This window comes from Pseudophryne corroboree, chromosome 4 (genome assembly GCF_028390025.1).
Source record: "Pseudophryne corroboree isolate aPseCor3 chromosome 4, aPseCor3.hap2, whole genome shotgun sequence".
NCBI classification, from domain to species: Eukaryota; Metazoa; Chordata; class Amphibia; order Anura; family Myobatrachidae; genus Pseudophryne; species Pseudophryne corroboree.
The window spans coordinates 117,122,295-117,139,190 of NC_086447.1; the positions used below are offsets into that span (position 1 = coordinate 117,122,295).

The 16,896-nt window shown below is 46.1% G+C and overlaps 1 protein-coding gene across 3 annotated transcripts in view; it reads left to right on the plus strand.

Moving 5' to 3' along the window:
- Positions 1 to 16,896, plus strand: part of NBAS (NBAS subunit of NRZ tethering complex) — a 1,316,984-nt gene that overhangs the window by 688,850 nt on the left and 611,238 nt on the right. For all 3 annotated transcript variants that reach the window (XM_063915380.1, XM_063915382.1, XM_063915381.1), the window contains one exon: positions 2,162 to 2,299. In XM_063915380.1, the coding sequence (XP_063771450.1) occupies positions 2,162 to 2,299 (138 nt within the window). The remainder of the gene's footprint in view (positions 1 to 2,161; positions 2,300 to 16,896) is intronic.

Here is a 16,896-nt window from a genome sequence, read left to right on the forward strand (position 1 = left end):
CAAATCAGACCAGCAGCACACAGTTCTGGACAATACTCTGCACCATTTTAGATTCATAGATTGGTGCATAGGTAAACACATGGGGGGGGGGGGGGGGGGGTACCAGTTGCCCCCCTTCCAACTGCCATGGGTGAGATGCGCATGGATAAGTCTTATCATTTCCCCACCTATCGCAATCTGGCTACCACCCCTAAACTGTCCACCACTAGCTCCAACACCATGGTAATAATAAATGGGATTCAACCTCTGTTTTCAGCTGTATTGGTGACTGGGGACTGCGCTTCCATTCCCTTTGTATGCTGTACCTGCAAAGCATAGCATATTTCTGATGTTTGTAACTTCACATGTCTGTATTGCCATTTACAGAATAAACAGTGTGTTGTTTGCAACAATCTGCCTAGGTGATTTAAAGTAACCCACTGGGATGTGCGGCCCTTACAGTTGCTAGGAGGGATCTGATCATAAACTTCTACCCATGCTTGCCAGCTCAGTGTAAATAGATGAACCAGGGTCACGCATGTGTACCAACGTCAGATCCAGCAGTGTAAAGTTAAGCCATTGCTACAGTATGTATCTGCGTAACCATACACAGTGTCCAAATTGTATGAGCAGTGGGCTAATACTTTAACAATAATATACTGCAAATCTGCGTGTATGTAGCAAATAAAATAGAGGGGGTTTTGTCATATTTTGATCAAGACATTTAAGCTTGCAGCCACGTCAAGGGACCCCAATATTCTGCAAGCCCCTACACTAGCATATATGGTCAGTACACCATTACATTGCAATTATATGCACTCAGCTCCCAGTAACAGAGGGGAACATATACTGTATACAGGGCTGGATTGTGAGCCACACCCAACTAGGCCTTTTATAGTTTTAATGGAAAGCTGCCATGATAGCACTAGACTGCTCAGTTTTACCCATATTGTACACGGTACCAGCTGTGTGGCAGTATTAATGCCATATGTGTATATACAGAAAGAAATTTGCTGTCGGCACTAACAATAATATACTGGAAATCTGTGTGTATGTAGCAAATAAAACAGAGGAGGCTTTTTCATATTTTGATCGAAAGATTTAAGCTTGCAGCCCACGTCAAGAGACCCCGATTTTCTGCAAGTCCCTAAACTATGGGCTTTTTGAATTATTCTAGACATAGATTTTGCTAACTGATGATATGTTTCATGGGATATGTTAGCCCCAATGCAATTAACAGCATCTCCATAACGTTACCTACACCGGCCTGAAGTGTCACGATGATGAAAGAAGGACCCATACTTTTGTGCAGTTGTCTCCAAATCCTCACCCTGCCATCTGCATGGAGTAAATAAAAAATGTGATTCGTCAGACCACGTTACTCATTTCCAGTCATTTACTCTGCAATTCCTATGTTGCTCAGTAAACTGGAGACGTAACACCCTGCTTGCAATATGTAGTGTTCATATAAGAAGACCCATCACGATCCGTGAGTTGAACCTTCTGAAAGAGTATTGGGCTAAGATTGGCAGGTGGCTGTCTGCCAAATTGGGGTATTTTTTGTACAATGACAGCAGGAGTCTTTACTAATATTTTTGTGTTTTATTTCCAAGTGCTTAAAAGCAACGCTAAATGTACCTGTACCGGAAAGATTAAAATAGCCACATTTTAGTTAAATGTTTTGCTTTTATTCTATTTCCTTTCCTTTATTTCTGCATTTTGATTATTACGTTCTAAATGGAATCCTAATATAAAATATGGTCTTGGGTCACGCTTAAGAAACATGAATATTCATTTGTAGTAATGCATGAGTTCCTGAGTATGATTCATATACAGTTAAATACTAAACTTCTCAGAAAAAGTTTTACAAAACAGAGCGTCAGATGGGCAAACCGCATACTTTTTTGTGCCTGTTTGGTGGGACAGTGATAATGCCAGTGCTATGTAACGTGTGTGGTTATATTACTTCTACTGTGCTATTAACTCACATCTGTAAGTGAAATTGATGAGAGGCATAATTATTTAAAGATTATGTAAAAGAGGTATTAATTAGCTCGGCTTTAGTCACTTGTAAACCATTACATAGTGCATTGCAGCCACTCCACTGGCAAAGGGTTTAAATCAAAGGTTTGGGTCTTGTCTTTAGCCAAGTCATTTCTGTCTCTCTCTCTTTTTTCGGTAGGTGCTAGATGCCAACAAATGCTTTGAGAAGCAATCGCATTCAGCTCTGTCTCTCCAGCTGGCGGCTTATTACTACAGCCTGCAAATCTATGCCCATTTGGCACCGTGCTTCAAGGACAAGTGCCATCCTCTCTACAGGGTAAGCTCACATAGCGGTCTCTTTCCTCTCCGTTTCCACAGTGCAGGTGATCCACTGCAAAGGCTTATAACGTAAGTTCTAGCTAATTAAATAGCTTATTTATTATCATGTCTCTGAACACCTTGTCATCGCTTTATATATCCGTTCCTGCCGCTAAAAAGTTATATGAGCTGCGAGATTTGTTTTCACGTTTTACCATTTAGTTTCACATTTTAATACAAAATAATCTTGAGATTTATACTAAAAATAAACTAAGCATATTATGGGCGGTATTCAAATGATATATCACGCCCAATCTCCTTTCTAAAGGGATCACCGGTATTGCGCCCATAGTAATCAGGTTTGCTGCGTAAAGGGTGGGCGCCCTCGCTAACCTGAGGGTAGCGAGCTGAAATTATTATACCATGTCCGTCAGCGGACACAGAACGGGTGTGGAAGGGGGTGAAAATAATTGAATACCGCCTTATGATTGTATTGGTAAATAGGTGAGAAGTATATATCTTATCACTGTGATAAGGGTTGTTACTTTATAGACCATTTTGGCAATTCTACATACTGTATCTATTTAATTTAGTATAGGAAATAAGCAACCAAATTTAAGGAGTGGTTTCAGATCTGGCCAGTGGATCTTGGTTTACTGGACCTTGTAGCATACAGTAGTTTATAGTACAGTTGATGACTAAAAGAAATGCAACAATTACAGGCGTTTAACAAACGTTTTTGGTAACTGCACGTGCTGTGTTGGACGATGTCCATGGTCATCTGTTCAGATATTTGCAAGGGCCTTGGGCCTAATTCAGAGTTGATCGCAGCAACAAATTTGTTAGCAGTTGGGCAAACCCATGTGCATTGCAGAGGGGGGGGGGATGTAACATGTAGAGGGGTGTGGGAGGAGTGTGTTCAAGCTGAAATCTAAATTGCAGTGTAAAAACAAAGCAGCCAGTATTTACCCTGCACAGAAACAATATAACCCACCCGAATCTAACTCTCTCTGAAAATGTTATATCTGCGCCCCCACCGCCCCGGAAAGTGCACATGGTTTTGCCCAACTGCTAACAACTTTGCTGCTGCGATCAACTCTGAATTACCCCCCTTGTCCGAATGCAGTTTCACCAAAGTCCACAGATTCCTGGATTTCAGACAAGCCATCTCTTGGTAGCAATTTCCAGGGATCAGTTGAAAGTATGTCCTACCTACCTGTTGCTTTCTGATATGTGGGACAAGGTAACTACATAACATACCTCCCAACTGTCCCGATTTTCGCGGGACAGTCCCGTTTTTTTGGGGACTGTCCTGCTGTCCCACCCGCGGGCCGCAATGTCCCGCGGTGGGTGGGGCAGTTGGGAGGCTCTGTCTCTCGCTGCCCTGCTTGGCAGAGCAGCGGTGAATAGACGCTGTGCGCATGCGCACAGCGTCTATTCACTTGAGTCAGAGGGAGAGGGGGCATGCCAGCGGCTCACAGAGCGCTGGGCATGCCCCCTCAGTGCCGAAAAAACGGGGGCGTGGCTCGCGGTCGCGGGTCCTCCGAGAAGCCACACCCTCTTTTCTTAGGCCACACCCCCTTTTCGGGAGCACACACATGGCTTCGCCGCGCGTGTGTCCCACTTTAGAAAACTGAGAAGTTGGGAGGTATGCAATGATCACAAAACAGCAAGAAAGGAAAGGAATAACTCCCCTGCAGCTGGAATGCCCCTGTAAGAGCCCTTTACAAAGCACATGGTACCTGCTATTTGCAGTATGTTCTGATATCAATCTTTACTCTTATTTCTGTATTGTAAAGTTTAGATAAAAGTGTAACCAGTGGCTCACAGAAACCAAAAGGGGCCTCATCATTTGTTCTACAAGCACACCTAGGGGGTAATTCAGACCTGTTCACTAGCAATGATTTTTGCAGCCCTGCGATCAGATAGTCGCCGCCCACAGGAAAATGTATTTTAGCTGTGCAAGTGTGCGAACGCCTGTGTAGCAGAGCTGTACAAACTGATTTTGCAGTTTCTGAGAAGCCCCGGACTTCCTCAGCTGCTGCGATCTCTTTAGCCTGTCCGGGACCGGTATTGACGTCAGGAACCCTCCCTGCAAACGCATGGACACGCCTGCATTTTTCCAACCACTCCTTGAAAACGGTCAGTTGACACCCACAAACGCCTTCTTCCTGTCAATCTCCTTGCGAACGCCCCTGCGAATGGATCCTTTGAACAAACCCATCGCTGAGTGGCGATCCGCTTTGTACCCGTGCGACGCGCCTGCGCATTGCGGTGCATACGCATGCGCAGTTTAGACCTGAACACCCGCTGTACGAAAACGCAGCCTAGCGATCAGGTCTGAATTACCCCCATGGTTCTTTAATGCAGAAACTGAACGTTGGCCTCCTACCAAACAGAAATACAGAACATTTGTGCTGTGTTCCTCTTTTATTTTGTGTGTGTGTGCAGAAGTTAGAACTTTGTTAAAACTCTCTTGAAGTCTGTAGAGAATATTTGCTTTGATACATTTTTACAGTTAACACATACTTCCGCAACTGCTAACAGTCAGTGCTGGGTGCATTGGTATTATCTGTGATCTGTTCAGCATGATCCAACTATACTGTATGTGCACGCACTAATACTAGCTGTTTTCCTACACACTAATATTTATTATTATTTATTTTTCTCATACGTCCTAGAGGATGCTGGGGATGCTTCAAGAACCATGGGGTATAGACGGGATCCGCAGGAGACATGGGCACACTATAAGACTTTGAATGGGTGTGAACTGGCTCCTCCCTCTATGCCCCTCCTCCAGACTCCAGTTAGATTCTGTGCCCAGTGAGACTGGATGCACACTGAGGAGCTCTCCAGAGTTTCTCAGGAAAAGACTTTATTAGGTTTGTTATTTTCAGGGAGACCTGCTGGCAACAGGCTCCCTGCATCGTGGGACTGAGGGGAGAGAAGCAGACCTACTTCTTAGGAGTTCAAGGGCTCTGCTTCTTAGGCTACTGGACACCATTAGCTCCAGAGGGTTCGATCACTTGGTACGCCTAGCTGCTTATTCCCGGAGCCGCGCCGTCACCCCCCTCACAGAGCCAGAAGATTGAAGCCGGGTGAGTATGTGAAGAACAGAAGACTTCAGTGACGGAAGAAGACGCGTCTGAGGTACCGCGCAGCGGGCTCGGTGCGCGCCATGCTCCCACACAGATCACGGCATCTGTCTTCTATGCCAGTGCTGTCTGATGTCCCCCCATGTTGCCCAGGGCGCCCCCCCCCCTGCGACATCAGACAGCACTGGCATAGAAGTTAACAGTGCCCAGGCACTAGTTAAGGGACCCCCACCAGTATAAAGATTTTGAGCGGGACGGAAGCGCCCCATGTAGTGGGCGGGGCTTAGCCCGCACAGCTCTTACCAGCGCCATTTTTTCTCTTCACAGAAGGCTGCAGAGACGCTGGCCTTGACCTCCACACTGTCCAAGTAACGGTGCAAAACGGGGGTGGGGGGGTGCTGGAAATTTGGTGATTTATTTTATATGAAAAAAGCGCTAGCAGGGCTGGGCAGTCTTATTACTGGCCTCAATACCAGTATAGGCACTGGGTGTGAGCTGGCTGAACTCTCTCTGTGTCTCTATGGCAGGCTTTAGTGTGGGTATGTCTCCTATAGCCCCAGTGTGGTTGTGTCGGTACGTGTGTGTGTGTCGACATGTCTGAGGCTGAATGCTCTTCCCAGGAGGAGGCTGGAGTGGGGACAGACAATCCTGTGAGAGTGACAGTGTCGGCACCGCCGACAGATGATTGGGTGACTTTGTTAAGTGTTTTAAACGCAAATGTGACTAAGTTAGCTAAGAGATTTGATAAATCTGAGTCTAAGAACCAGACATGGAAGAAATCCATGGAAGATGCTTTGTCACAGGCCCAGGCTCCTTCGGGGTCACAGAAACGGCCATTTACCCAGATTACAGATACCGACATGGACTCTGATTCCAGTGTCGACTATAGTGGTGCCAGATTACATCCAAAACTGGCTAACAGTATTCAGTACATGATTGTGGCGATAAAAGATGTTTTACATATCACTGATGACCCCGCTGTTCCTGATACTAGGGTCTGTATGTATAAAGTAAAGAAACCTGAGGTAACGTTTCCTCCCTCTCATGAGCTGAACGCACTTTTTGAAAAAGCTTGGGAAAATCCTGACAAAAGGATACATGTTCCCAAAAGAATTCCAGTGGCATATCTGTTCCCTTCTGGGGACAGGGAAAGGTGGGAGTCAATCCCCACGGTAGACAAAGCTTTATCGCGTCTATCCAAAAAGGTGGCGCTTCCGTCTCCTGACACGGCAGCCCTAAAGGATCCTGCGGATCGTAAGCAGGAAAATACACTGTAATCTATTTATGTCACTACGGGGTCGCCACTCAGGCCTGCCGTTGCTGCGGCATGGGTGAGTATCGCTATTGAACGGTGGGCAGATAACTTGTCATCTGAGGTAGTTTCCCTAGACAGGGATAGTGTGCTTTTGACTCTGGGTCACATCAGGGACGCTGCAGCGTATTTAAAAGAAGCTGTAAGGGATATTGGCCTTTTGGGTTCAAGGGCCAATGCCATGGCGGTCTCAGCAAGGAGAGTGTTGTGGATACATCAATGGAATGCTGATGCTGACTCTAAGAAGGCGATGGAGTCTCTTCCGTTTAACGGTAGGGTCTTGTTTGGCAACGGCCTCACTGACCTGGTGTCTACGGCTACCGCGGGTAAGTCTTCATTTTTACCTTATGTCCCTGCACAGCAGAAGAAATCGCCTCACTATCAGATGCAGTCCTATCGGCCCAATAAATTAAAAAAAGGACGTGGGTCCTCCTTCCTTGCTGCGAGGGGGAGAGGATGGGGAAAAAGGTCACAGGCTGTGGCAAGTTCCCAGGAGCAGAAATCCTCTCTGGCTTTTACCAAATCCACCGCATGACGCTGGGGCTCCTCTGCGGGAGTCCGCTTCAGTGGGGGCACGTCTCAAACTCTTCAGTCAGGTCTGGGTGCACTCGGACCTGGGTCCTTGGACAGAGGCGTATCTAGGGTAGGGCGAGTGGGGCACGTGCCCTGGGCGCCTTGGCAGGCCCAGGAGAGGGGGGCGCTGCCGGCGGCCAGGGCATCATGCCCCACTCGCTCCCGTCAACCCTAAATGTGAGGGGAGGAGAGCGCAGCGTCTCTCCCTCCCCTCACCGCCGCTGCCAGCACTAGCTGTGTCCGGTCTCCGGCGTTAGCCAATCAGAGCTTGCGGACCGGCTCCTGATTGGCTGCCGGTCCGCGAGCTCTGAGTGGCTAGCGAACCGGCGCCAGACACAGCCGCCGGAGACGGGACGGGAGACCTGGACAGAGCGGTGAGGGGAAGGAGAGGCGGTGAGGGGAAGGAGAGGCTCTGTCCTTGGATAGTAGACATAGTAACCCATGGGTACAAGTTAGAGTTTCAAGACGTGCCCCCTCACCGATTTTTCAAATCGGCCTTGCCAGGTTCTCTTCCAGAAAGGGAGATAGTAAGCGCTGTGATACTAAAGTTGTGTCAAAATCAAGTGATTGTCACGGTACCCCCGTCTCAACAGGGGGAAGGTTTTTATTCGAGCCTGTTCATGGTCCCGAAGACGGATGGTTCAGTCAGACCGATTCTAAACCTAAAATCCCTCAATTTCTTTCTAAAGAAATTCAAGTTCAAGATGGAGTCTCTACGAGCAGTGATCTCCAGTCTGGAGGAGGGGGATTTTATGGCGTCGGTCGACATAAAATATGCCTACTTACATGTGCCCATATATCCTCCACATCAGGCTTACCTGAGATTTGCTGTGCAGGATTGTCATTACCAATTTCAGACGTTGCCGTTTGGTCTGTCCACGGCTCCGAGGATTTTCACCAAAGTAATGGCGGAAATTATGGTTCTCCTGCACAAACAGGGAATCACAATTATCCCGTACTTGGACGATCTCCTCATAAAGGTGAGGTCCAAGGAGCAATTGTTGAAGAATGTTTCTCTTTCACTGACGATTCTGCAACAACACGGTTGGCTCCTAAATTTGCCAAAATCACAGTTGGATCCAACGACACGGCTGTCGTTCCTGGGTATGATTCTGGATACAGAATTGCTGAGAGTTTTTCTTCCAGTGGAAAAAGCTCTGGAAATACAGAACATGGTAAAACAGATTCTAAAACCGGCAAAGGTGTCAGTTCTTCACTGTACTCGGTTGCTGGGGAAGATGGTGGCGGCCTATGAGGCCATTCCGCATGGCAGGTTCCATGCCAGGGTGTTTCCGTGGAACCTGCTGGATCAGTGGTCCAGGTCTCACCTGGACATGCACCGGAAAATAATTCTATCTCCCAGGACCAGAATTTCCCTTCTGTGTTGGCTGCACAGTTCTCACCTTCTGGAGGGACGCAGGTTCGGGATTCAGGATTGGATCCTGGTGACCACGGATGCAAGCCTCCGAGGCTGGGGAGCAGTCACACAAGGAAGAAACTTTCAGGGAAAGTGGTCAAGCCAGGAAGCTTCTCTACACATAAACATTCTGGAATTAAGAGCCATCCACAACGGCATACTGCAAGCAGAACATCTTCTTCGAGGTCTGCCGGTCTTGATTCAGTCAGACAACGTGACAGCAGTGGCGTACATAAACCGCCAAGGCGGAACAAAGAGCAGAGCGGCGATGGCCGAGGCCACAAAGATTTTTCGCTGGGCGGAAAGACATGCCAGCGCTCTGGCAGCGGTCTTCATTCCAGGAGTGGACAACTGGGAAGCAGACTTCCTCAGCAGACACGATCTCCATCCCAGAGAGTGGGGTCTTCATCAAGAGGTCTTTGCAGGAGTGACAAGTCGTTGGGGAGTTCCTCAAGTGGACATGAAGGCGTCCCACCTCAACAAGGAACTTCAGAGACATTGTTCCAGGTCAAGGGACCCTCAGGCGATAGCGATGGACGCCCTAGTGACACCGTGGGTGTTTCAGTCGGTCTATGTGTTCCCTCCACTTCCACTATTTCCAAAGGTGATAAAAATTATAAGAAGAACAAGGGTTCAGGCGATCCTCATTGTTCTAGATTGGCCAAAAAGGGCCTGGTATCCAGATCTTCAGAAGTTGCTCATAGAAGATCCCTGGCCTCTTCCTCTTCGGGAGGACCTGTTACAGCAGGGGCCGTGCGTGTATCAGGACTTACCGCGGCTGCGTTTGACGGCGTGGCGGTTGAACGCCAAATCCTAGCCCGAAAGGGTATTCCCAGTGAAATCATTCCTACACTTCTTCAAGCTAGGAAAGAAGTAACGGCGAAGCATTACCACCGTATTTTGAGAAAATATGTGTCTTGGTGTGAATCCAAGAAGGCTCCTACGGAAGAATTTCACCAGGGGCGTTTGCTCCATTTCCTACAAGCAGGTGTGGATGCGTGCCTAAAGTTAGGCTCTATTAAAGTACAGATTTCGGCCTTGTCGATCTTTTTTCAAAAAGAATTGGCCTCCCTTCCAGATGTTCAGACCCTTCGTAAAAGGCGCGCTGCACATCCAACCTCCCTTTGTGCCCCCAGTGGCACCTTGGGACCTTAATGTGGTGTTGCAATTCTTGCAATCACATTGGTTTGAACCTTTGCGCAAGGTCGAGTTAAAATTCCTTACATGGAAAGTGGTCATGTTGTTGGCCTTGGCATCTGCAAGGCGAGTGTATGAGTTGACGGCTTTGTCTCACAAAAGCCCCTATTTGATTTTCCATGCTGATAGAGGGGAGTTGAGAACTCGTCAGCAATTTCTGCCAGAAGTGGTTTCATCATTTCATGTTAACCAGCCAATTGTGGTGCCAGTGGCTGCTGACGCCTTGGCGGAGTCAAAGTCTCTCGATGTGGTCAGAGCTTTGAAGATCTATGTCGCCAGAACGGCGCAGATTAGGAAAACAGAGGCTCTGTTTGTCCTGTGGGCTCCGAACAAGATTGGTGCTCCTGCTTCTAAGCAGACTATTGCGCGCTGGATTTGTAATACGATTCAGCAGGCTCATTCTACCGCAGGATTGCTGTTACCGGAATCGGTGAAAGCCCATTCTACCAGAAAGGTGGGCTCATCCTGGGCGGCTGCCCAGGGAGTCTCGGCGTTACAACTTTGCCGAGCTGCTACTTGGTCAGGTTCAAACTCCTTTGCGAAGTTTACAAGTTTGATACCCTGGCTGAGGAGGACCTCTTGTTTGGTCAATCGGTGCTGCAGAGTCATCCGCACTCTCCCGCCCGTTCTAGAGCTTTGGTATAAACCCCATGGTTCTTGAAGCATCCCTAGCATCCTCTAGGACGTATGAGAAAATAGGATTTTAATACCTACCGGTAAATCCTTTTCTCTTACTCCGTACAGGATGCTGTGCGCCCGTCCCAGTGCGGGCTGTATCTGCAGTTTGGTTATAGTTACGCTCATGTTGTGTTGAGTTCAGTCAATCTGTGACTGTTGTTGGTCATGCCGTTGCATGCGTTGTTGTTGAATGCCATGTTGTACGGTGTGTTAGTGGTGTGAGCTGGTATGTATCTCACCTTAGTTTAAAGTAATTAAATAAATCCTTTTCCTCGAAATGTCCGTCTCCCTGGGCACAGTTCCTATAACTGGAGTCTGGAGGAGGGGCATAGAGAGAGGAGCCAGTTCACACCCATTCAAAGTCTTATAGTGTGCCCATGTCTCCTGCCGATCACGTCTATACCCCATGGTTCTTGAAGCATCCCCAGCATCCTCTACGGACTAAGAGAAAAGGATTTACCAGTAGGTATTAAAATCCTATTATTAACAGTTTCTTATATAGCGCAGCATATTCTGTTGCGCTTTACAATTAGAACAACAGTAATAGAACAAAACTGGGCAAACACAGACAGACATAGAGGTAGGAAGGCCCTGCTCGCAAGCTTACAATCTGTAGAATATAAAACACAAAGTACAGTAATAGACAAAAGCTCCTCATATATCTATAACTCTCAATGATAAATAATATATCCATCTATGTTAAATGTATGAATATAATAGAATCTGCATTTTAGAAGAAAAAAAACGCTTCACAGGCATCTCGCGCCGCTAGGCCTATTGAGGCTAGGTATATGCACACACATCTGAACACATTCAATTGTTACACAGAACCAAATGATGGACAGTTCAGAAGTTACATGGTGCAATGAAGATTTGTCAGATATGTTGGCATGCTCCTTAAATTTTATAAATGACAACTACAGTAAATGTAAAATGATTTGCTGGCATGTCTTGTTGTTACTTGTTTACCCAAGCAAGCATTTCCTGCAGATGGTCTGCCTGTGTTGTGTTGGCCATGCAGGACTCGGAATGAGAGGAGAAAGGGTATTTATAGGAGTACTGTACATTCTAGTTTTACAATTGTTACAATTAAAGTGAACTTTTCACCTACAAACATTGGGAACATCCATTAAGTGGGCGGAACCAGTGTGCACAGTATTCCTGTTCTATAGGAATCGGGAACATCACTGCGGCACTGCGTAATATTCATGATGTACTTTTTCCTAGTAAATGGATAAGGCCCCATGCTCAGGACTATTATTTCAGCCCAGATAATGGGAGTATAGGTTCCAGGTCCATTATAAGCGAAAGTGAACTCATCTTGTACCAATACTGTCTTTATCTCATTACAAGAAGTTTAACCACATCCTAGATGAGACTATCGCGGCGACCATCTGTTAAAACATTAATAAATAAAAATAATTTGAGCAGGGTTCAGAATTCACGGCACTAGATCTGTTCTTTGCGTGATCCGTCATCCGCTGGCAGCTGTATTTGTACATAATTGTCTTACCTCTCCCTTTTCTTCCATAATAAACTGCTCAGTTCAGAAGAGCCAGGAAGTAATTTATAGCAAGAATAAATTATATAGGGAAATATATCACAAAGCCATTTTTCTAGCCGGGTTCCCCCCCTCCCCCCAGTGAGGTCCATAAATTCTGCCAGTGAAACTCTATTAGGTGACCTATGGCAGTAGAACTTTAAATACAAATCCCAGTAATACACTTGTCTTTATCAAGTGTCATCTACACAGCCTTCCTTTGTCTATAGATATTCAATTGCAGAAGCTGCCGAGCCTGTTATGCTTGGACAAGTAATTTCATTACCACTGGCAAAGTCAGCACTGCAGCCAGTGAAAGATTACTAGACTTGCCAAACCTTTCAATAATTGACATGAATAAATGTAGCAATAAAAAGAGGTTGCACAGATAAGGTCGTTTACCAGGGTTATTCGGCCTTTAAAATACTTTCAGGGCAAGACTGCAAAACAACATATTTTCTATTTGAAGGGTTTTTTTCGTGGAAGACATTTATTTTATTTTTTTAGCCTCCAACTATCTTCCCGCCATACAGTCTGCTACTTGGAGATAAGCTACGCATCGGCCATGTCAATGCAAATGATTAGCGACGGTAACAGCAAGTGAAGACGGGGGAGCCCAGTGATTTTTAGCTACAGTACAAGTTAAAAATAGTAATTTTTTCTAATCATTACTACAGAGGTTGGGAAGATCCTGTAAAATGTGCTCAACAGAAATTCCAGGAGGTATATGGTGTCTCTGTGTGGGTTATAGAAATGGTTCATTGTACATATGGCGCTTTCCACTTAATAACTTGATACGTATCAAGTCTGCTGTCGGGGGAACACCAGAAGACATAAGAGATTTGTGGGAATGGGAATGCCATGTTATCTAAAGAAATAGTTAAGTTGTCACAGTGTTCAGTCTTCGGAGGGGATGTAATAGAGTGCTAGAAGTGCAGGGCTTCGTCCATCACATATTTTTAAAGTGGAAATCAGTTACACAGCAAAACAAGGTTGGTTTTGCTGTGTAAGTAATTGCCGCTTTAAAAATACGAATGAAGTCCCGCACTTCCCAGTCCTTGCACTCTGGGGTAGATGTATTAACCTGGAGAAGGCATAAGGAAGTGATAAACCAGTGATAAAGCAGTGTTAAGTGCAAGGTGATAATGCACCAGCCAATCAGCTCCTAACTGTTAATTTACATATGGGAGCTGATTGGCTGGTGTGTTTATCACCTTGCACATATCACTGGTTTATCACTTCCTTATGCCGTCTCCAGGTTAATACATCTGCCCCAATATTACATCCCCCTATTTGTTCAGTCATGCAGGACTTATATTTAAGCAAAGAGGTAACTAGGGGTGTGTGATCGATGCCATCTCCCAGGGTGTAGGGCACTGTCACTGCCCCATGGTCCCTTGCATTTGGTTAGCATGGAATGGCACGGCACCCTGCGGCCAGTATCGCTGCTGCAGTGCCACCAAAGCGTCCGTTGGACACTCTGGGTGCACACTCGTCAGTCTGTACAGCAGCCTGGAGTGCCGATGCTTCGGACCGCACCGTACTTCCTGTGCTGGTGCCCACCTCCTGGTATGATGTCATGAGCTCAGGGGACACCACGGGGCACACTGCCATCCTTTACCGGCACTGTATTTAAGTAATTAAGGGAGAGAATTATCAGGAGGACAAGTGGAGGGGTTATCCATAGCAACCAATCAGATTCTTGCTGATATTTTATAGAATATACTGGCTAAATGATAGCTAAAATCTGATAGGTTGTTGTGGACAGCTCCTCCTCTTTATAAGGTTTGAAAAATTTCCCCCTAAGGCTGGTTACACTACGCGCCTGGGTTTTGCCCTAATTCATGAACGTTTCAGGAGAGCCGGTAAGATCATTGTGTGATTGGCGCGATCATAGAAGTTTTCCCCCTGATTCCAATGGTATTAGTCACGTACAAGGGTTGGAATATTTGGCCGGCCATTACCAGTACACTTTTGAGAAGGGAATGTGTATTTTTAATCACCAGATTCAATCAACTTAATCGTACAACTTGGCAGTGCAACTACAGCTAGCACATGTGCCTGTTGGTTGCTTCTGGGTGAATCCATTGTTTATTATAGAATTAGCTATTTCAGTTTAATATGCATACTGTACATGTTTTTTGATGTTCGACTAGTTAGCATTTAATTTTTGTGTCGTCGTCCCCCTCCCCCCCGAAAAAAAAGGAGACGGCATGCGGAGGCCACTTACAGGGCATCATTCAGTAATAAAAAAAAGTATATATCAATAGATGTATTATGACAAAGCAATACTTTTACTCAAGTGGTCACAGTGTCACAGAATAGCTCAGAAAGAGAGCAAAATGAGTCTAACATCATATACAGTATATACATCCAAGGAAGGACTGGAGCATTCATCCCCAGCATTCTTTCCGCTCACAATGTAGGTCGCGCACAGGCAAAGGGATGTGGCTATAAGTGACGTGACGGGTCAATTGTCAAGAGGCGTGGTCTGGTGTTACTCCCCATCTCAGCATGTGGCTGTGTGATGTAACGCTATGACACCCTGCCCACAAATAAGAGAAAACATGGCATCCAGCTATGCGCTGATAGGTGGAGCTACTCAGCCAGGCGTCCAGCCGGCAGGACCAGGCAATTGACCCTGCTGGCATATTCCCTGCACACATCAATCTGCCTGCTGATGCCCAGTTACGCCCATTTGGCTGCAAGTGGAAATACATCTGCCTTCCATGATATCTAGAATAGCTCCCACAGATCTGCAGAGATGAAGTATGTGGCCTTCCACCATCTTTTGGGTGCATCTCTGCATTAGGCCCAGTAATAGATAATATATATCCAAATGGCCCAAGTATACTGTATCAACTTAACCTGCCCAATAAAAATACGTGTTTAACTAATAAAACGTTAATGTAGGAATGAAAAATAATAAATGAAATCATCTGAATTGATAAGACTGTAAACGTGCAGAATTTCATTATAAAATACCATTTAAAATGAGTAATTTATAGCAGCAATGTTCAGGACACTGTAATCTAATTCCCGTCCCTTGTGCAATCAGTACAACAGTCTTCTGTCCTAAAATGAAAATTGAAAAACTTGAGCTGAGTATTCACGCTGGATTTCCGGCTGTATATTTTATTGTAGACTAATTATTCTGTTATAAATCTAATTGTCTGCTACAGTAATCATTGCCTATGCTGCACTAGTACTTAATACAGACTTGTAAAAAAAATATTTTTATAAATGCTAATGAAATCTGAAACCTAAGAGATGCTTTACTGCTTTTTAGATTTCATTTGCTTTGTATTAGTTGCAGTCACTAGTCCAGAACTCAGGGCCCACGTGTTAGAATGCCGCGATACAGGTATACGATGGACTGCACACTTGTGTTTTCGGATGCATATGTTTTGCAGAGTGTCTAAACAAGAAATAACTGCAATGAATGATTCTGCTGCGATGACCCCTCCTCCACCCACCCCTTAACGATCCAGCCTCCTGAATCCCCCCCTCCCCCCCCCCCCCCCTGTGTCCCTCCAGCCCAGGAGCGATTTAATAGAGAAGGAGGCCCGTGTTCAGCCTCCTACCATTTAAAATGAGCAATTTATAGCAGCCATGTTCAGGACACTGTAATCTAATTTCCGTCCACTTGTGTTTCCGGATGCATATGTATTGCAGAGTGTTTAAACAAGAAATAACTGCAATGAATGATTCTGCTGGGATGACCTCCCCTCCACCTACCCCTTAATGATCCAGCCTCCTGACCCCCCTCCCCGCCTGTGTCCCTCCAGCCCAGGGGCGCTTTAAGAAAGGAGGAGGCCCGTGTTCAGCCTCCTCCGTTCGGGCCCCCTCCTCTCTGCCCGGAGCGCTGTAGAGTCTGAGCACTAGAGGGCTCAGACTCTACTGCGCATGCGCAGATCTCCGTGAAAATGGTGCGGCGGCCATTTTCCCTGAAATTTCTCTACTGCGCATGCGCAAAACTCAGTGAAAATGGCCGCTGAGCCATTTTCACTGTGTTTTCACAGTGCTGCGGATGCCAGAGCTGGACTCCGGAGGGGTGAGTATTTTAAAAATGGGTGCGGTGGGGGCCCCCTCTGGACTCAGGTGCCCGTGTGCACCGCACACACTGCACCCATTATAGAAACGCCAGTGCTCCAGCCTCATGCTGTGTCTCTCCAGCCAGCCTCATACCATCCCCAGTGTTTCACCAGCCTCACACCACCCCTAGATGTTCTCTCCAACCTCAAGCAGTTGATTTACCGACGGACACAATATCGACGGTCATAATCCCGACAGCCATTGACCGACAGTCAAAATACCAACATGGTCAAAATATTGACATTCATTATGCCGACATGTTCAAAATGCCAACATAGTCGTAATACCGACATTTGAAATGCCAACATGTCAAAATGCTAACATGCGTATTTAAGGATTTTTTTTGGCCAAAAACCGACTTGTTCATATTTTACCATCCCAATGGACCTAGAAAGGGGAATATAATAGTGTGCCGAGCGCAGCAAGACACTGTGCCCGAAGCATGGCGAGCCATGCAAAGGGACGCTGTACACTTAGTGTCCATGTTGACCTATGTTGACATTGACACACAAAAAAATCACGTCGGTATTTTGACATGTCGGCAATTCATATGTCAGTATTCTGACTATGTCGGCATTTTGAACATGTCATCATAATGAACGGCGAACATGTCATCATAATGGCGGTATTTTAACTGTATTTCAATGGGATTATGACTGTAGGTATTGTGTCCATCGGTAAATCATACCAAATCAAAACAGTTCTTATT